This window comes from Misgurnus anguillicaudatus, chromosome 18 (assembly GCF_027580225.2).
Source record: "Misgurnus anguillicaudatus chromosome 18, ASM2758022v2, whole genome shotgun sequence".
Lineage (NCBI taxonomy): Eukaryota > Metazoa > Chordata > Actinopteri > Cypriniformes > Cobitidae > Misgurnus > Misgurnus anguillicaudatus.
In genome coordinates, this window is record NC_073354.2 from 33,932,865 (window position 1) to 33,955,607 (window position 22,743).

A 22,743-nucleotide genomic window follows, 5' to 3' on the forward strand; every position below is an offset into this window, starting at 1 on the left:
GTCTTTGACATGGAAATATTTAATAATTAAAAAATCTAAAAAAAAATAAAAAGCTTTAGTGCATGTTATACTATAAACATTTACAGTAAAGAAACATGTGGTATCTGGTGATCATTGGTAAATGTAGAGACAATAATAAGAAATATAAATGTGTCCAAGACCAATTTTCTCATCCTCCGCAACAATTTTCAATCATTGTTTAAGCCCTCAAGGAACTAACATAAAAAAAAAATACTGGAAGGGACATAATTGACTGTGACACTCAAGATGGCTACCATGTAAGCAGTTCTTATTTTTTCTCTCCAGATAAAAGTTAAAATGTTGTTTGTCATAGTACCTAGACAACTTTTTAGTTCTCATTACCGAAACATGAGTTTGTAAATGCATATATTTAATGTAATATCATGTTACGGTAATGATAATTTTTGATAATGATAATCTAAAAAATTGAAATATTTTTAAATCATCTAAAACCACCTTAATCTTATATGTGCAAAAAAGGCTTCAAGGGCTTTTTAAAAAAATCTGATGCTGGACACCTTCTAAATCTGGATTTCGTGAGAATCACCCAAAAACCGGCCTTAGCAGCTACGCGTCTTAAACTGTTGAATGCAGCATCTATGTACAGGTATATCTATGGTTTGACCTGCTGCAATTAAGTGGAGGCAGGTACTAATTCACATATTCATAGATCTACGTATACTAAATAAGGCAAGGGTGTAGAGATTCATTCAAGCTATATTAATGCATGAAGAAATTGTCACAGAAAATTTTTTACATTTGCTGTTTAGATGCTCAAAGATGAGTTTTAAGAGATACAATTATTGACTAAATAAATATTTCAAGACGTAATGTGCATCGCTGTGTTTCATGCTTAACACATTAAAGGAGTAGTGTGTCACAATTATGTATGTGAATAAATAGCAAACATGCATGTGAGATAAAGAATAGATTTATTGTTATACTAGTATGACATTACAAGCACACCCTATATTTAAGATTCGATATGATGCACATCCTGTGTTAACTAACGAGTGACATATGTCAAAGGCTCACACTTTTAACACAGCAAGTGGCAGGCATGCCGAGTGAACTTCGCACTAATATGAAAGTGCCAACTGTAGATCTCAAAGTTGACAGGAGGATCTGAAGAGTAAAAGATTGAGGAAAGTGCCTCATTCACATAACGCACCCCACAGCGATTCTTCCATCACACCATCAGCGTTAAAAAACACCCCAGACGACATCAATCACCTCCATAGCTCCTTTTCCAGACCGTCGGTCCTCGCCATGCCTCTCCGGCCACCAGGCTGCAGGAAGCAATGGGGGGCGAAGGGCCCGGAGCACGTGTGGCACTAATCCTGCAGCTTATTTGTTCATTTACCGAGAAAAGGCCGATATCTTTAAGAAACAGATCGTGAAGTGTCGGATGCTGTGAATAATTGCTTTTTCATCCCAGGCTTACGGAACAAATTGAATTGCCGTTGAAGTGAGGTGAGAGTTGCCGTTTACGCGGGTATCTTCTGGTTGGTGTGGCAAAATGCCTGACACATATTAGGAATGGAAAGTGGACTGTTTTCCTAGCGCTTCATTCATATTCATCGACTGGAGATGCATTCATTACTATTGGCATTTTTCAGCGCAGCTCTGAAAGGCATCTGGAATTAAAGGCCATCACAGAAAACTATGGGCTTCATCTTTCCTTGATGTTTTTGTGCTTTGCAGAAAACCAGAGTCATATTACGTACAGTGTTTGGATGCATAATAACAATAATTTTAGAGAAACATTCAGAAGTTGAGCCTAGAGATTTGGAAAGGTTGTCTTTAATGAGTGCTCAGGATCTTTAATGTGATCGCAGCACATGGTTGTTTAAATCTGTCTTTGCCTCGGAAATAGTGGACGTTTTAACCCCTTGCTAAATGTTTTCTTTAAAGCATGCAGCACCACGTCATCTTACAATGTTCTTGTAAACAAAGAAAGTCGTCCTTTCCTCTTATCTGATATTTTTCTTTCTTCCCACCCAAACTCATATTGAAATGTCTGACATATTCACCAACTATCACAAGAAAGAAAAAATATCCATTGCTTAAACTCCACTTTCATAAAAAAATCCCAAAAGGGCTAAAAATTATTCCAGTCAAGGCAAAACGATTGTAATTTTCGCCAAGAAATAAACAATAAATATCGACAACTTCTCATCATGCACTAGCCATGTGACCCGCCAGCGCGGCCTTCCTTATTATGTAATCATGTTGAAAGGTCACGCGTTACATACACTCACCTAAAGGATTATTAGGAACACCATACTAATACTGTGTTTGACCCCCTTTTACCTTCAGAACTGCCTTAATTCTACGTGGCATTAATTCAACAAGGTGCTGAAAGCATTCTTTAGAAATGTTGGCCCATATTGATGGGATAGCATCTTGCAGTTAATGGAGATTTGTGGGATGCACATCCAGGGCACAAAGCTCCCGTTCCACCACATCTCAAAGATGCTCTATTGGGTTGAGTTCTGGTGACTGTGGGGGCCATTTTAGTACAGTGAACTCATGTTCAAGAAACCAATTTGAAATAATTTGAGCTTTGTGACACGGTGCATTATCCTGCTGGAAGTAGCCATCAGAGGATGGGACATGGTGGTCATAAAGGGATGGACATGGTCAGAAACAATGCTCAGGTAGGCCGTGGCATTTAAACGATGCCCAATTGGCACTAAGGTGCCTAAAGTGTGGCAAGAAAACATCCCCCACACCATTACACCATTGCATTAATGAGAAATTGAACAGGTGCTCCTAATTATCCTTTAGGTGAGTATATATGAAATGTACACTTCCCGACCATTTTAATCAATGAACTGACACAAAGACATTAAATACTGTCATTCTCCATACAAACACGTCAGAACGGTCCTCTTCCTCCACACTTTTAAAAACTGGCACTGCAGTTTCGCATACGTCTTTGTGTGCGTGACTTTTCGGGCGTGATTGCGTAAGATAACGCTGGTGAGTTACACGGTTAGTACAAGACAAGAAGTTGTGGTTTAAAAGTAACTTTTTTATTTTGGGGAAAATTACGATCTTTTTTCTATATAAGACCCTTATACCGTATTTTCCGGACTATAAGTCGCTCCGGAGTATAAGTTGCATCAGTCAAAAAATGTGTCATGAAGAGAAAAAAACATATATAAGTCGCACTGGACTATAAGTCGCATTTATTTAGAAAATTATTATTCTTTTTGGGGGCATTTTGTTTAAGTCTTTCTTCGTTGTCTTTAAGTTAATGTTTCAGTTACCAGTTTTTTTCAGGGGTAGGCCACATGAGCAACATATAGCGCCCTCTCGTGGCTGTAGACGTTAATGTTTTCTTTTGGTTCATGTTAGTCAGTATGAATTAATTTTGACATATAAGTCGCACCTGACTATAAGTCGCAGGACCAGCCAAACTATAAAAAAAGTGCGACTTATAGTCCGAAAAATACGGTACCTCATTTGTGAGCCCTTTGCAGTTGCATTGAAACTGCAATTTTAAACTGCACTGAAACTGTAAACCGTTGAGGTCCACTATTTGGAGAAAAATCGTGGAATGTTTTTCTCAAAAAACTCTTGTTGACTGAACAAAGAAAGACATAAACATTTTGGATGACATTATCAGAATTTCTTTATAAAACTGTAAAGGGAACTTCCACTTTTTTTGAAAATAGCTCCCCTAGAGTTAAACATTTAATTTTTACAGTTTTGGAATCCATTCAGCTGATCTCCGAGTCTGGCGGTACCACTTTTAGCATAGCTTAGCATAATCCATTGAATCTGATTAGACCATTAGCATCGCGCTTAAGAGCTTGATATTTTCCTATTTAAAACTTGACTTCTGTAGTTACATCATGACAGAAAATTTAAAAGTTGTGATTTTCTAGGCTGATTTGGCTCATTCTGGCGTAATAATCAAGGACTTGCTGCCGTAACATGCCTGCAGCAGGCGCAATGATATTACGCAGTGCCTGAAAATAGTCCCCTGCTATTGAAAGTTACGAAGGGGACTATTTTCATGCTTTGCGTATATAATGCTAATATTGCTAATGCTATTGGTCTAATCAGATTCAATGGATTATGCTAAGCTATGCTAAAAGTGAAACCGCAAGACTCGGAGATCAGCTGAATGGATTCCAAAAAGGTAAAAATCAAATGTTTAACTCTAGGGGAGCTTGAAAATGAGCCTATTTTCAAAATAAGTGGAGTGTCCCTTTAAAGCCAAATTTTATGACTATATTTATTTTTTGATTTAATAAAAAATGAAGCACCAACCTTTTGATGCTTTTAGAAAGAAATGTGGAGATAGAAATTGTCAAATTACATCCTGAACGTCTGCTGCTGAATGTAAAGTTGTCAATGCCAGACTGTCTATACCATATAATTAATTCAGTTACGCTTTGATCACATTTATGTTTACCTTCAGCAAATCCTCCTTCACACAATTCTTCGTTCCAATCTCTTCTGCTTTCTCAGCAACACTGCATTTTTTGGTGTGAAAAAAGCTGAAAGAAAGTAGATTTGCACTGAACTGATGAACAACACATGACAGACAACATCTGCCAACCTGTAACTCATACTTAGGCCGTACATAGACGTGTGCTACAGTAGGGTAGCTTTTCATTTAAACTTCGGATCAGAACAAAACAGTCTGGCTGTTTGAGAAAAGGCGAGACTACCTGCACTTAAAGTACATCTGTATGAAAAAAATGACGATTGTCTGCTGGTTGTCTCTGTTTAGACGGTGCTAATGAGCCGTGATGGGTCTATTGTTGATGTGGCCAGCATCACTGATGCATTGTAGTTCTCGGTAATAGATGCAGAGGCGTTACTGAAATAAAATATCACATAGAGTTGATGATATCTTTCCTGATGCCATCACTGGAAATGACAACAACGAGTCTTATTGGCCACAAGAGGCCACTTTGTTTTAGAGCAAGAGTTGCGGGTTTGACAGGTTGAAATTTTGCATTGCTCAAACTGCACTAGACATGATTCAGTTTAGCAGTTTAGACCCTTTCTTCTGTGCCTTCATTTTTTTTCTTTTTTATATTAGCAGCTCAAATCAAACTAAATTTTGCAGATACATTTTACATGTTGACAGGGTTCCTGTGGAAATTCCTGGAATATCATGGAATTTTAAAAGGTCTTTTAAAGGTCTTCCAAAGTCTTTTTTTTGTTTGTCACTTTAAATTTTTGTTTCCATTTATCAAAATGATATTTTTCTATAACGTATTTTTCATTGCATTGTTTCATGCATTGTATGTGTTGTTGAAGAGTGCCACAGGGATGACATATTTTTGTAGGCCAGTCCAAAAGATTGCGGCACAAAACTGATAAGGACATATACTCATTGAATTAATATTTTTTGGAAATTGTGCCCATGATGCCGGTTAAAGTCCCGGTTCAGACAATGTCTGTAGTCCCATGTAGGAACCACCCTTTTAAAGACACTTTTGCTGTCTGTTGCTGGTTTTTGTCTGCTCAGTGCTGAGCACAACAGCGGCTTGTTTCCTCCATTCATGGAAATTCAGATTTTTTTGTCAGTGAAAGTCAGGGAAAAGTTAGGGAATTTGACATTTGCCTTAGAGTGGGAAACCTGAATGAGGCCATAGGGGCTCATGGATATTTTGACAGTTGATTTTATGTTGAATGTCTTGGAGTATAGTTTGTTTTTTACATGCACGCATACATACGCCTTGGAAGGTAAAGCATAGTTTATTTGGCTCGTACGTGTACACAGCATTCAACGCATGCTCATTGCGACAAAATGCAATGCATCTTCTAGGCTACATACTACATTCTCCTGTGCATGCAAAGTACGCCAGTTACAAAAAACGGCGGTGCGCAAACTATTCTGATGATGAAATTTGCACCACACACACTGTACACGAACCCTCACGCCTGCCTAAAAAAAGAACTACTAGCTTAACCTCCTAAGACCCGGGCTTTGGTTTGTCTTTTTTTTATTTCTTCCAGCTATTCTGGGGTTAAGGGCTCTCGTTATAGTTGTGCATAGGACCTACGGCGTAGTCGCGATGGCGTAGGTTCCGTGTCGGTTTTCATTTATACTTTTGCGCCGTCGTCCGCGCCAATGTGCAGACCGCTGGTAGGCAGTATCCACTCGTGTAACCACAGTAGCAGCGCGACCGTCAAAGAAGAAGAAGCTTGGCAAGTTTACCCACAAACGAAGAAGAAACGGCAACTTGATGTGTATGATTTGAGAAGACCAGCATTGATGGAAGTAAATAAATAGCGACTTTTGTTGCAGTTTGAGTTAAATCGCTCCTCAACTTGACCATTCTCTGTTTTCTTCCTGACGAGAGGGGTTCTGGTGGACCAATCACAGTGCTTGTGGTCTGCGTAGAACTGACTGTCACGACTGGTAACAGGAGTGAGGACGCAAGTGCTGGGTTCACCATGAAATAAATAACATTTATTAACAGAACGGAAATAAAACAACAGGCGGGTAAACACAGGAACATCCAACAGAAGGAACAGGAACAGACATGAACGTAATGACAATGGCAATGATCCGGCGACAGGTGAGAAACAGACAGCAGTATAAATACACAACACTTAACAAGGAACAGGTGTGATGAATCAGTCCGTGAATGTCCATGTGACGTAATCGGAGAGACAAACAAAACATGACACGGATCACCGTGACATGACCCCTCCCTCTAAGAGTGGCTACCAGACACTCACCTAAACAAAACAAACACAAAAGTCTGGTAGCGAGAGTCCAAGGGAGGGGTGGAGGGCTTGGGGACCCTGGCGAAGCCGGCAGCCGCCGGGATGAGACCAACAGGAACGGTAGGCCGGACTGCGCCAGGAGAACCGGAGCGATCGCTCCGAGAACCGAGGCAGACGAATTACCCCCCTCCTGGGAATCGCCGACGATCAGCTGCCCCCGGAAGTCATCTCCCATCCCCTCGCGGAAACGGAGACCCTCTCACGGTAGCCACCCCGGGGAAATGATCGGGCGTGGTCCGTTCCGGATCCCCCTGCGAGCAGGATGGTGGTTCTCCGAGGGACCGTCGACGACGACTCAACCGTTGGGGGACCGCCTGGGCCGATCCTCCTCCCGCATGCTCGCAGGAGCGAGCGATCGCTCACGGTGGTCCCCAAGAGACATCGGGGCTGATGGGGAATGAACCCCGATGTCACTACTCCCCCTCGACGAAACTCCTGGGGGAGCCGCCCTCCGTGAACCCGCTGCGTCCAGTCTGGCCGGATCATTCTGTCACGACTGGTAACAGGAGTGAGGACGCAAGTGCTGGGTTCACCATGAAATAAATAACATTTATTAACAGAACGGAAATAAAACAACAGGCGGGTAAACACAGGAACATCCAACAGAAGGAACAGGAACAGACATGAACGTAATGACAATGGCAATGATCCGGCGACAGGTGAGAAACAGACAGCAGTATAAATACACAACACTTAACAAGGAACAGGTGTGATGAATCAGTCCGTGAATGTCCATGTGACGTAATCGGAGAGACAAACAAAACATGACACGGATCACCGTGACACTGACACGCTGTTAAAAACTTTGTGAGGTGCACGTCAGGCTACGGATAGCTTACGCCGTAGCTATGGTGTAGAACTTGCGCATGACTATAAATTGGGGCTTTAGGAAGAACCAATAAATAAAATAACCATATATTTTTCTCTAAACATAAACCACATTTGTGTACAACATGTTCCAGTTACACAGAATTAAGAATTATGGTGCAAACAACAAAAAATGTGATGTCCAGATATGTGGGGACACCAGGTCTTAGGAGGTTAAAACGTAATACGGTTACATCATGTATAGGATTTTAGCAGTAACAACATAAACAAACGGCTTTCGTGGACCAAACGTAACTTCTGGTAAACTTACGCAAAGAATCAATAAAAAAAGTCATTTTACTAAGCTATATAAATAACAAGTAGATTACCTAAGTTCAAATCATAGCTAAAGCGTATCAAAAACCACACTAAGGTAACATTACTGTGTGAAATTAATGTATACAATGTTGACTACAATTTGGTTGCCAAACCTTTCTTTAAAAAGCAGGAATCCATTATCGTCGTCTCTCCACGTCTTTAGGAAACAAAATGTGTGTTATTATCATCAAGGTTTTTTTCCAGAGTTCAGTTTCGCAACTAGCCAGACCATTAAACAAACAAAGACCAGAAGTTAAGTTCCATCCAGATGCGCAACCGTATCAATGCGCGTGCATCCGATAAAACCATCTATACAACAGTGCACAAACTCTCAAGTGTTACGTACATATTTTCATCTTTTTGTTTGCCCTTTGTTTTTACATGGATATATATTTCGACTGATCTGGTTAGTTAGAACATACTTTGTTTTGTTTATAAGACGGCCATCATTTGAGTTGCATTGCATCTGAAAATAAGGATTTATTTTTTAATCTTAACTTTTAGCTTTTCTTGGTTCATTTCACGGGCAGATGTATTATTTATATCTTCAGCTGAATTACACAAGAGTGTGTATTAAAATTAATAACAAGGCAGATTCTCACCTTCGTTCTCATCTTCACTCCCGTCTAAAATGAAATTAAACACATGTACACATTCTCAGAATGAATCATTAAAAATTGCCTTTACTTTTAAGAAATTACAGTTTTGGTATTAACACATACTGTAATGCTTCTGACACTGATGCCACTGAGAAAGTATGCATTCTTATTATATTTACAGTTTTTGTTTAGCGTTAAGTAACTTTATGTGGCCTTTTGTTATATTTTGCTGCTGATAAAAGTTTAAAAACAACATATGGCAGTCGGCTTTGACCTTTTTTTCGAAAAAACCTTCCTCACGCAGACTAACAGTTTTATTTTTCATTTATTCTTGCTTCGCATTGCGTATTGCAATTTACTGACCTTTTGTGTGTCTGCGTGGGCTGGTGAAGCATCAAATTACTATAATTTTTTCTCTTGTTAGATCAGATGTGTGTATTGTATGTAGGGAAAAATTTAAATATTGAAATATACAAAAAGCCGCCTTGACCCTAGTGCATGCTAACACACATGGTCTGACACGTTAAGACATGGCGCTGATGCGGGCTGCCTATGTTCGATTGTCAGTTCCTTAGTTGAGCTGCGAGTGTTGCATACCCACAATGACTTTGTGTTTCTGCATATCTACAGTTGGATTGGTCCGGTTATTACAAACTGAGTAGCAGAAATCAAATGGACTGCATGAAGTGTTTCGAAATGAGGAACAGGTTGCCATCCATAACCTCTCTGACACACTCAGTGACATTAAGAAGGGGCAATGGCCCCAAAAATATGTTGACTGTATATATGTGTGTGATATTTACTTCAAATTTTACTTTTACATTTATGCATTTGGCAGGTGCTTTTATACAAAGTGACTTACAGTGCATTTCATCTACGCATTTTATCCCTGGGAATCGAATGTTTTACCTTTTGAGCACTTAAAGATGCAATTTGTATAATCCGCGCCGCTAGAGGACGCCAGATCAAATCAATAACAATGACGTAGATTAATGATGCTCTGAAGCAGCGTGGACTGATGGGATTTGTTGTCTTTAACTCAAACGCTGATGCCCATCAAACAGACTGGAACGAAAAATCACGTTACACATGAAGTAATCAAGTTTTATAAATGTTGTGTTTGATGACATCTTTTTTTCATTATGCAAGGTTTCATATAATGTTCAAAACGCAATTGTTAGTCATAGATGTTACAGTATTAATCCAATACGATGGTTTGTTAACACAGCACAGAATTAAGTGTTCAGATGAACAAAGTTACCATAAAAAAGCGAGTGGCCCGGCAGACGCTATTACTTCCGCTTTGGTTTTTACGTCAGTAAAGGCGGTAACAAAGGGTACCGTGTCACTGTTTAGGTAATGGCCTCTCTTGTCTCATAAATGTCAAAATTAATTCATACTGACTTAAAAGGCGCTCCTGAGTATAAGACGCAGCACCAGCCAAAATACGAAAAAAACGTCCGGAAAATAAGGTAAAGGTCTTCTGCGGGTAATCAATGCGATGTTGTTAGAAAAACCCATACAGCAAAAAATATATTTTCAAATAAAACTTATATACTTAAAATATATTTCAAAATGTACACATTTTTTTCAAAAGATATATGTACTGAAGTATATTTTGAAATATGTTTACAAAAATGTATTTTTCACCAATATATATATTTTGGCAATTTGTATATTTTGAAAAATATTTAAAAAATAAATATATTTTAAAGCATTTATATTCACGTCGCATTGGAAGAAAAACAGGTTTGAAAAGTTTAAATTAAATATATTTTTAACTGTAAAAATATACTTTTATATTGCCCCTGAAATAGCCTACATTTTGAATTATATGTTAATATATGGAGGTTAAAACTAAATTTTAAAATGTAAAAATATTGATTTAAACTTTCTACAAAATGTATTAAGCATAATTTAAAACATATTTTTATTCATATGAGTCCAAGACGGCACTGTTACTGGAAGCTAAGTATTATAGTTTATAAAGTTTAAAATATAGATTTTTTTACAAAATTGCTTTGATTACCCACACAAGACCTTTATTAACCCCTTGGAGCCGTTCTTAACGGTATAAAGTCAAAAGTTGTTCCCTGATCCCTGTTTTCTATCGCTATTAAGCTTGGAAGACTAAGGACATTTACTAAAATAACTCCAAATGTGTTAGTCTAAAAGATGTAGGGCTGTCAAAAGATTAATCGCGATTAATCGCATCCAAAATAAAAGTCTGTGTTTACATAACGTGTGTGTGAACTGTATGTAAATATTATGTATATATAAATACACACACATTCAGGTATATATTTAAGAAATATTTGCATTTAAATACTGTATATACATTTATATAATTTATATTATATATGAATATAAATATTTTATATATAAATATAACCAATTTTTCTTAAATATATACATAATTGGGTGTGTTTTCATATATAAATAATAATAATAATACACTGTACACACACATATGTTATGTTAACACAAATTTTTATTTTGGATGTGATTAATCGCGATTAATCTTTTGACAGCCCTAAAAAGATGATGGACATAATTTATCTCCGATTGCTTGAGGTTTAGTAAATCATGGGGTCATTTTGATATTTGGCTGGATTATCGCTTTAAAAGCATGTCGCGGTTACAATACGAGTGCCTTTCACAGAATAATATTTTAATAATAATAATACTTCTCCTAAATTCAGAATATAAAAATGTAGTGTTGATCAAAAGTGATCAACATAACAGAAATGTTCCTATGTTTTAAGACCTTGAATACTGCCATGAAAAAGTTCATTACAAAACAATAAAAAAAGGAATTTAAGAAGAGTTGAAGTATTTTGTTGGATTAAATTTGTTTTGTTTTTATAAATCACAGTTTTAATGTCTTGTCATACTCTCAATCACATTGCTGTTGGTGACTTTTTGTCACTCCTGACATTTGCTTTTGTTGAAATTCAACAAACACTGGATTGAAATGACTGCCATACATAGAAATGTAGAAGAAGATTAAAGGCAAATCTGAAGTGGTCTCTCTTTTTGTGTGACTTTATTATCCATTGACAAGTACATTTAGCATCTGACACAATGGGAAAAGACACTTCTGGAAACTAGCAAAGTAAAAACCCGTTATTAAATGCTGTTAACCTTTTAATAGTCTAATGACGCTGATAAATTATCAGTAACTAAAAACAGCCACAAGTTTATAATCTTCACTTGTTTTCCAAGCACGATCTGAGCTTAAGCTTGTTTATTTACGTCATTCCTTTCCATTGTGCTTACATTTACCTTCATTGTCCTCCAGTGGTTTTTAACAAAGACATTTGGTTGTTTTCATTGCTGTCTGGGACTGTCATCTCTTGTCCACGGGGGATGAGTTTTCTCATTAAATACCTCCCTAAAACCAAACACAAGTTGTCGATTACAACCGTCCATCGGTAATCTGTGCACACGCTGCCTTTGTGTCTAAATGCTCTTTGTTCATCCCGACTCAAACCTTATCAGACGCCAGCACTGTTTATATTGACTCACAAACCAAAGGCAGGTGGAGTAATAATTTGTCCCAGAATCATCTGGCCCGCTCGCGATTGGCCGAAGGAACATCGTGATGAACTTGTTTATTGAAAGCACATTGAAGTATTTTAATTATGTGAGTCCAAACAGTAAATACCTTCATTCTGAAGCTGAGAATAAACCAAAAAGTAATTATGATTTGCTTTAATGAGCTGTCGCTGTGATCTTAATAGCTTTTGAAGATGGCTGACCTCATCTTCTCGAGTGTACGTGTGCTGTATGTTGTCACAGTTGTTTTGCTTGGTGTGCATCTGGTCAGAATATCTTTTGAAGGTTAATGTTCATCATTTATTTTTCACCCACTTTAAGGTGCAAGCCCCACGTGTAAATGTATTCACAAGCTTTTTGTCACATGAACCACCATTTTAGTCATGTAAATACAAATTGCAGTCAGGTGAAATGCAGCAAAAAAATATATGCACATATAAAAGGCATGTAATGTGCACAAAAGTGAAAATATTAAACATAATACTAGTGTTAATCAAACAGCATTGAGGGAAAATTTCTTACTGCTCTTAACTAAATCACTTTTTTACCTTTAATAAGATTTGTATGTCGAATTGTACACGAGTTTGATTTGAGTGGCTCGTTCAGGGTTCATATTCATACTGTATTAGAGCTATGACTGCATGTGAACAGAACAAACAAGAAGTTGTTCACATTAGTAAATGCATTATGAACAAAAAATGAACAATATATTGTATATAAACATTTATTTAATTCTTGTTTATATAATTACAGTAATTGATGTTAGTTTAAGGTGCATTAACTAATGTTAACCGTTTCAAATTTGATTTAAAAATTAAGATGCTAAAATTAATAAGATTTACTATAAATAAATAAAATGCAAATTAAAATTGATATATAAACTGTCATATATTTGTGTGCGTGTATGTATGTATGTATGTACAGGGTTCCCACGGGTCCTTGAAATCTCTGAAAGTTTGTGAATCTGGGGGGGAAAATCAAGGCCCTGGGAAGTTTTTGAAAATATACATACATAGATACAGGTCATTGAAAGTGCTTGAATCTATTTTATGCACAAAAAAAACATATTATTCCCTGTGTATTATTCAATTTTGTTTATATAGCGCTTTTCACAATTTTTAATTGTTTCAAAGCAGCTTTACATGAATAGATGTAGGGGAAAACACAGAATAATCGATAGAAAATATATGAGGCAGAATACAGCGACTAAGAATAAAACGTACAAGCAAGCGTAGTAATAATGTAACGTATACAGTAAAGTGCTAATTTAAGCAAAAAACTGAAAAAAAAACCCTGGGAGAAAAACCCTGTGGGAAAACTCCTAGGAGGAGAAAAACCTTTGAGGGAGATACATATATATTTATATATATATATAATAGGGCTGTCAATCTTCCTCTATTATCCCATTCAAATTTCATTCATTATTTTATTTTAATATTCGATTTATAATCGATTATTTAATGCTCAAATTTGACTTATTAATATTTACTATACCTATCTACACATGTTGTAAAAACGGGCTTAGGCATTGCCAATGCCACTATGAGCTCGTATAGTTGACTTGTTTTAAATTATGTCCACTAGAAGACATTGCAGTATTACTAATAAACATGTAATTATTTAATAACAGGTGATAGCTTTCTTGCTAATTAATGATTAAGCTTAGACACAAAATTAACAAAGTTGTCAACTTTAATGAAACATTTCATTATCAACGCAGTTCTCTTTGTTTACGTATGAGGGCTGCGTAGATCGCATATTAGTTATACAATACTTACACACAGCACACACATCCCCTGGCCTCCAATTTCACTATTCTTTTTTCATTTAAACACACCTTAGAGGAAGTGTGATCTTGAACAGGTATTTTGTCACTGGTCGAAAAGACAAACGTATCCAAACAAATTAGCATTAAAGACATTCCCAAAACGGTCATCCATAGCACTGAGAGCGGTTTTCTCCTGACACTGTCCTCTTCACCTTGGCTGCTCCGTTCTCGTCTTCCTCATAACCTTCCTCCGCAATCGCTATCAGCTCCGCTTTCACTTTCTCACGTACCTCCTGCTGCTGGTCTTGTTTCAAATGAATTAGCCGATGGAAATGCGGGTCGAGGTAGCTAGCGGTATTTAACAGCATAAATGCGTTAGATAGTGAACACATAAAAAAATATTTTTAAATCTATTTTTTTAATCCCATTCGAATAGTAGTTTTAACATTCGATTAGTATTATTTTTTTTAATATTCGAATTATATTCGATTACTGAAATTCGTTTCAACAGCCCTAATATATAAACACGATAGGGATGTGAAACTGGTAAGTGGATTAAACTGGTTCAGCTGGTGGTCGTTGGTCAGGCATCGTCTGGGCATCACGTTGAAGGGCAGCCAGTAGATCAGTGGTGTGATGACCCTCACAGCAGCAGGAACTGCATCTGTTTGTCTCATTGTCCTCGGGGTTGAGGATGAGACAGGGTGAGAGAAACAGAATCCTATTAGTGTACGGGCCGTTCACATGTAATGCAAGTGTCATACAGTATTGTGCTTTAAAATCCGCTTGGTTCCAGACAGGCTAACTATTGCGGCATAAGTATATTACCCAGATGAGTTTTGTGAATGCTTTGTTCTGGACAAACTAACTATTGGGGGATAGTTATGTGAATGCTTTGTTAAAGAAGAATGTCTTAAGTTTAGACTTAAAGTGTTCGAATACTCGAACATTATTTGGTAAATCATTCCAGAGCTTAGGGGCTAGATATGAAAAGGATCTATAAATGCTTATATCTTCTGTATGCGAATGTTGATTCATACCAAAATGCTTGTGTTTGACACATGAAAATATCTCGAGTTACACATGCAACTGTTGTTCCCTGAGAAGGGAACGAGACGCTGCGTCTCCCTTACAATACTTCCTGCGTCCCTGTAACGCCGTCTTTGGCAATATTTCAGATAGCGATATACTTCCTGGCTCCCGCATCACCCTGTCTTTGTCGTTAAGTTTCACCATTGGTTGAATTTGATATACACATTCAGACGCACTTACCCCTGGAGGCGTCCCCAAAGTATCACCCTTAGTGACGCAGCGCGAGTTCCCTCAAAAGGGAATTGTAACAATGTATCTTAAAAGGTAACACGATGTAACCTTGCTCTTACTTGAAATGTGTCCCCACATTTAATCCTTGAATTTGAGGGTATTGGACCTGGAAAGTCCTTGAAAGGTCCTTGAATTTGAAGTTAACTAAGGTTTGGGAACCTTATATGTATGAAGGCTTGTGTCTTTGACTTATTTTTCACCCCTGATGAGTTTGCATCCCAGGGCTAAGAGCTATGGTTTCACAATTAAACATTAGTGTACCTAATATGTATGATGGGTGTGACACTTATACTTATAGTAGGTAGTAAGTGGTGCTTTGCATACCCATCCCACACCCCCAAAAAAGGGCTGCTGCTTGATGAGGTGGTAAAAAAAGTTGTAAAGGTAGTAAATTCATCTCTATGATTCCTGCATATACCCTGTGTAAGTTAAATTTAGATACCTCAACCCACTACCTTTTGCCAAATTATTTTGTCTTATCAAACCTTAAAAAAATTTTTTTTTGTACCATAAAGTTCATATTTTGATGGTTTAATCTTACTTAAGAGGGCATTAAAAGCAAATATTATACAAATCCCCCTCATACATCACTTTTGCTACTACTGTAAATACAGTACATAAGAGCTCGGAAAAAAAATTATTGTTGTTTTGTGAAGACCTGATTTAATGTTGTTGAATACGTTTCTATTTATAGCACAGTTTGGTTTTCTTCACTTGTCACGTGCATGAGCAAGATTTGGCACCTGTGAAGTTGGCGCCGCACCTGCCGCCCGCACCACATTAGCTGTCAGATCTTATTTCCTTCACTACTTGTTTGTAGCCGTGTCTGTGAAAACTAAAACAACGTCATTAGACTTTAGCTTTAAATGAATCCTCTTCACGCTTCTACAATCATTGGTGGCTTCAACACTTGACTGAAATGTTATTTGTTTGCTGGAGTTGGTCAAAAGACAATTAAAATGAGAATTTCTGTTGGCCGTATATCAGCGTAACCCTAACAAAAATGGCTGATGCTTGTTGGGTGTAAATATTACCTTCATTACCTCTCTTCCAAATGCTTCGACTTTATCAAATAAGCCTTGTTAAAGTAGGAGCTTCTCTAAAAGAAATCCTATTATGCGAGTCTTTTTATGTCTGCCATTAACAAATCAAATATTGGTACGCATCCACGCTAAGAGCATTAGTACCACATTGGCAAATCTTGCAACACGGACTACCAACATCATCTTAATGGAGTTGTTTTTACATCCATCTGTACCTGAATGAATTGAACCTAATGTTTCTGTTTTTCAGGGCCTGTTGGAGCAGGTGGTTTCGAAAACTGCCGGTCTCAGTGTGGATCAACTGGAGAGACTTTATTCGGTGCTCAGTCAGTGTATTTACCAGCACCGCAGAGACTACGACAAGAGCCGTCTGATCGAGGTTGAGTGATCTCACACACACACACACATGCACAGATAGATCAATATGATGTTCAGTGACATTAGATGTTATAAATTAGATTTGTTCATCACACTTTCTGAAGTCTGTATGTGAGAGGCAGTGACTTATAAGGGTGTCTGAGATTAAAGCTGCAATCTGTAACTTTTGCCTATCTATCACCATCTTTAAGATGGGGACACACCTGAGGATTTTTGCACAGATTATGAATGTAATTTGGTCATATTAACTGATCATGCCCAGTCTTTTCCGATATGTTTACAGTCATATGATAAAATCCCTAATGGCGCTTTTCCATTGCATAGTACCCCACGGTTTGGTTTAGTTTGGGTCGGGTCAGCTTACTTTTGGGAGCTTTTCCATTAGGTGCAGTACGTGGTACCCCGATACTTTTTTTCGTACCACCTCGGTTGGGGTTCCAAGCGACCCGAGCTGTCATAAATAAGTAAAAAATAAACAAATAAATAAATGCGTAAACGAGTGCTCCGCCCCCCGATACTATCGTGCATTGGTGATCTCACAGGCTGACAATAGGACGATTTCAAAATGGAGCATATCGCCCAACACTAGATTATGTAATACGTGAGGTCACACTGACACGTCATGCGGCTAAAATGGCAATCGTTCCGCTAGATAAGACCCTTATGCCTTGGTTGGGATACTGTAAGCTCATATTGCATTAAAAAAATCTGCTGCGCATGTGCACAATCGCCTCATGCAACTTCGTACAGAGCCCCTCCCACAGAGAATCATCATTCGATTGATGATTGGTTCTTTCATCTGGAAGGCGGGACTTCTGTCACCGGAGTGGCCATATTTAGTGTTGCATTTCCCCCATTCATAGTAATAGTCAATCTGTTATATTTACGTGGCTTAAAAAAAACGTGAAATCGGACCCGGCAGTTCAACTTATTAATTATTGTTACAAACTTACTGTTGTGAATCATGATAAGGAAAATATAGGCAGTTTTCAACACTAATTTTGTTTATTTTTACAAAAAAGTTACAGATTCCAGCTTTTAAAACATGCACGTAATGTTATTTTTCTATTGGCTATAGAGATATATTGCCTCAGATATAATACAAATCAATATTATGCAATATTTAGTGGCAGCAGTGTTAGACGATACATCTGTGTGATGTGCTTTAGTACCTTTAATTACAATGCAAATTATGTTTTATCTACAATTTTTTGCAGTCGCAATCATTGAATCAGTATAGAATTCAAAATATCATAACAGTATTAACTAGCTTGTACCGGTGTGCTCACCGATCACTTTAATGTTCACTTCAATCATGTGTCGTGTATGACGGCAGTTCAGATGAGATAGATATATAGAGACCGAACTCAGGCACGTTCAACAGCTGCTGTGTGTTTAAATTACGCCGCCGCGCCGATGCTGCCGGTCCTCCTGGGAAATTATGTGCGCTGTTCTCCGATACAATAGTAATGGTAGCTGCCCAGCAGAAACGGATTAGAATTGCTCCAAGGAATTATGGCCGGCGTGACTGAAAGCTAATTTGCATGTTGTGTACCATTTCGTCTTCGAGAGTGCCCTAATGGAGCCGTATTTATTAATTCCAGGATGGTTCAAAATCAAGACCATCTGGAAAGCCTGTGTTTGTATGTTTGGATTATATTCACCTTTTCTGGTTTCAATTGGATTGTTGAATGTTTGGTAGTGAGAGACTTGGAGCTGAGATCAACAAAGAAAAGCTGAAATTGAATGCGATTTTGTTAAATGTTCCCTTGTTGTCGTGGGAATCTTAGTGCCTTGGGAAAGTCTTAAAGGTTAATTCTGGGTAATTATTGATGATCAAACATAAAGAGTTCGATGTGCAAAAATAGCTAAAGCAGTTTCCTAAGCAAACACAATGTGAAAAAGGAAAACATTTTGATTAATTTTTTTTGTTATATAATGCTGCGTAGCTCCTGCCAAAGTAAAGTCTTATTTGTCCAAAGTTAAACTCCAGACAGACTTCATACAACATGTTTACATGTACACCAGTAATGTGATTATTTTCAATATTCAGACTAAGATATTAATCCCATTAATACTCCAGCAAACCTTTTCATTCCTATTTACATGCAGTTTTTATTTTATAATTATTCGCTAATAATTTGTGGTTATTATTCACATAGCCGAATACAGGGCACAAATGATGAACTCGCATATAGGTGTGTGTTACTGTCCACTGTTTTCATTTATTTATGTTAAACATACCATGAAAATCTGACTTTTGAAGTGCAATAATTGGGTCCCCAGTGCTTTTATGAACCTAGAAAATGTGAATAAGATCATCCCAGTAACTTAGTTTTGCTAAACCATTCTCTGCAAGCAAAAAACAGGTCATTGAAATTTGGCTCCCCTTGTGATGTCAGAAGGGGATAATATCGCCCCTTAATCTGCACTATCCAACCACGGCACTGCCATTTAGTGCAGAGATCAGCTCATTTGCATTTATAAGGACACACCCAAAACGGCACATTTTTCCTCACACCTACAAAGTGGCAATTTTGTTATAATAAATTATCTATATGATATTTTGAGCTAAAACTTCACGTACATACTCTGGGGACACCAAATATTTATTTGACTTCTTAAAAAAGTCTGAAATGCAGACACTGCATTCAAGCTGTACATTTCAAGCTGTTACCCATGACCTTATGAGCAATATAAAATGTGATATTGTATAATCATGATATCATATCAGTCTGAAAGAAATACATTCTGGGTCACTGTTTTATACTTTCCACAGCATGTTTACATGTATTACACAAAAGCCAAAACCAGAAGACGTGCCAAAAATTGGCCACTTGAGACCCTGTTTTCTGTCTTTTGCAGGCGATGGAGAGGCAAGTTCAGCATTTCGAAACATTCCTGTGATGAAAAGAGGGCTTTCAGAGAGATACGCAAGAGAAAGTGCAGCGTTCTGAGCCAACACGCTGAGAGTCCGGACGTCTCCGTCTTTAACGACAGCACGGACAGAAAGGTGCAGACAGTCGAAACAAAGGCGATATTGGTGCTTATCCTCTCAGGTACCTGGACAGAACCAGTCTACAGAACCAAACACAAAACTTACGTTTCGTTCTTTTCGTTCGTGTTTTTTTGTAAACTCTCATATTTGCCACAGTGATCGTTTTTGGTGCTATTGGGTGCTATTGTTTTTTCGTCGCCTGCTCTTGGTTCTCCTCATAAACGAGCAAAGAAAACACAAACAGTACAGAATAAACGATTGTGTGATGTCACCGTGCAACCTCAGCCTCTTGTTTACTGGAAGCAAACACACACAACGCAGTGACAGATTCTCACCAGCAGGGGAAAAACTGTAGATGGATGGTGCGATACGAATTACAGTAAAGGTCGATGGAAACAAAAAAAACTATGCTTTCCAGACGTCCAGCCACGCCCCCTGTGATGTCACACTCTGTCAGCATGGGATTTATCAACACCCACACGGATACTCCTGCTATCAAATCAAATTAAACGCTATTTTATACAGACGCGATTTTTGCAGGATTTTAATTGTTTTCTACTGGATGTTAATCGTTTGATTCTGAGGTCTAGGAACTTTTCCTTACGAAATGAAACAATTTATAGAAAACAGACAAAATAACAAAGGTTATTACTTTTGGTCGTATGAAATCAATTTTAAAAGGACACTTCACTTTTTTTGAAAATATGCTCAATTTCCGGCTCCCCTGGAGTTTAAAATGTGATTCTTGTCGTTTTGGACTCCATTCAGCCGATCTCCGGGTGGCGCTGGCACTTTTGGCATGGCTTGGCATGGTTCATTGAATCTGATTGGACCATTGGCATCGCGCAAAAGGTTAAATAAAACAAAGAGTTTTGATGTTTTTCCTTTTTGAAGCTTGACTCTTCTGTGGTTGTATCGTGTGCTAGGACTGGCGGAAAATTGAAGGTTGTGATTTTCTTGGCAGATGTGGCTGGGACTATACTCTTATTCTGATGTATTTAGCAAAGTCATTACGCCAGAATGGGTGTATAGTTCCTAGCCGTGTTTGCCTCTAAAATCGCAACTTTTGATTCGTCGATTGTCTTCGTGCAGGATGTATCTACAGAGGAGTCAAGTTTTGAATGGGAAAAATATCGAAACTCTTTGGTTATTTTTGGCGCAATGCTAATGGTCTAGTCGGATTCAATGGATTATGCTGGGCTATGCTAGGGGTGCTGGCGCCAGACCGGGAGATCGGCTGAATGGATTCCATAGCAGTAAGGGTCGGATGTTTGGCTCTGGGGGAGCCGGAAAGTGTGCATATTTTTCAGGGAAGTGGAGTGTCCCTTTAAGGAAAAATAAAGGTATTAGAATATTCGAAAGCCATTCCACGTCCACCTTAGGAGTAGCTCATGATGTAGATTCATTTTGTTTGTTTATTTGTTTGTTTTTAGTATTTTCTGGTATAAACTGGATTTGAAACTAGATACCTAAAGATTGCACTGCCTAGCATGTGCCTTAACCTTTAAAATAGTATCTTACAGACTAAAGACCATCCCGGTTGTGCGAGACATTGGACGAGCCACAGGGCTAATCTTATTAAAAGCTTTTTTGTAGCTTTAAGATAAACATACAAAGTTGTTCGTCGTTTACACGTTTCAGTCAATAACCCAGACATCTGTTCCTCATGGTTTGCTTGAGATAAACTCCATTGTGCGTTTCTTTTCATTATAATGCCACAACTTTGGAGTACGCTTTGGAAAACGACGCTGATGTTTAATTGTTAAGATCGTTGACGCGAGAGCGACAGTCTAGTCAGTGCTTAGTTTTAAACATAAGGCATTACTGTACTTTTTTTCGTTAAATCGTTTGCTCTTTATAGTGTTCGCTTTGTGCTAACTTGTACCGTCTAACGTTAAATCCTAAATCCATATCGCATAATAACATGGTTTTAGTTTGGTGTAGTCGCATGTAGCCTTAACCAAGTTCAACTTTCATCTTTCGTCTGTAAAGAACGTTGGTTCAAGATCAGCTCGACCTCGTCTCGGTGCTATAAACGGAAAGGTAAAAAAACACTTTAAGACATATGCAAATGACAGAAAAAAAAACGACTGCGGTGCGTATGAGACAGAACCACACGGCTACCTCAGCGAGCAGTGAGAGAGATAAATGATGAGCTGTTTACTGTCCCAACAGTGTTTCTTGACCTTTTTAATATCTCCGCACCTTTCAGAAGGTACCGGATCGTACATGAATGACGCTTCGTGTGGCTGCTGTGGCCGAAATCTACTGGGGTTGTTTGTATTTCGTTTTTGAGTTGTACTGCGTTTGAGCCGAGAAAAGAAATGGCATTGTGATATCGGTGATTTGTTATATACTGTATATTTCCGTTTTCTACATTTGCATCCCATGATTTCCTTTTGATATTTTCACACCCAGGTCGTGTTTTCGAATGGTTTATACTTTGTCATACACATCTGTTCGTTGCATTAATTGATTTTTTCGCTTTCTCTTTGTTAGCGTTTATTATTTATTAAATTATTAAACATCATCTATAAATGTCTTGAGTTCAACACAGACCAACTGGAAAATTGTTACACATCTTTACAAATTTGTAGCGGGTATTGGGTGACTAAGAAAAAGGGGTTTTAGTCGAGTTGTTGTAGTCGAGTCCAGATAAATCTGGATGTGGACCCGGTCTTGACTCGGACTCGACTACAACACTGGTTTACTGGTCTCAGGTCTCTGCTACGGTAATGTACCCTTTTAAGTGTGACAGTGAAATGATTTTGGTTTTAAAGTATTATCATAAAGGGTGGTGGTAAAAGTACACATTGACATGGCTTGTGTAGCAATGAAGAAATGTACTCTTGTTTCCTCCTAGATACTAGTTTGCAAGGATCAGTTGATTCAATTTTCCACTTATTAGTGTTCACTCAAAAGTACACCGTTCTTCAGTCGCTAACTTTACTGCGTGTTCTTTAAATACCATGACATAATTGGTCCTAAATTTGATTCAGGCATTTTTTTTCAAAGAAACACTCACACATTCATATTTTTACGGCGCAGTTATGAAGTTATGGGCATCAAAGGTTTTTATGTCTTATATTTAGTTGACTTGAGTAT

At 37.9% G+C, this 22,743-nt stretch overlaps 1 protein-coding gene across 1 annotated transcript in view; it reads left to right on the plus strand.

Moving 5' to 3' along the window:
• atad2b (ATPase family AAA domain containing 2B) overlaps positions 1 to 20,489 on the plus strand; it is a 133,028-nt gene extending 112,539 nt beyond the window's left edge. Inside the window, exons 27-28 of the mRNA XM_055185682.2 lie at positions 16,513 to 16,641; positions 19,506 to 20,489. Coding sequence (XP_055041657.2) covers positions 16,513 to 16,641; positions 19,506 to 19,547 — 171 coding nt within the window. The 3' untranslated portion in view covers positions 19,548 to 20,489. The remainder of the gene's footprint in view (positions 1 to 16,512; positions 16,642 to 19,505) is intronic.
• The last annotated feature ends 2,254 nt before the right edge of the window (positions 20,490 to 22,743 follow it).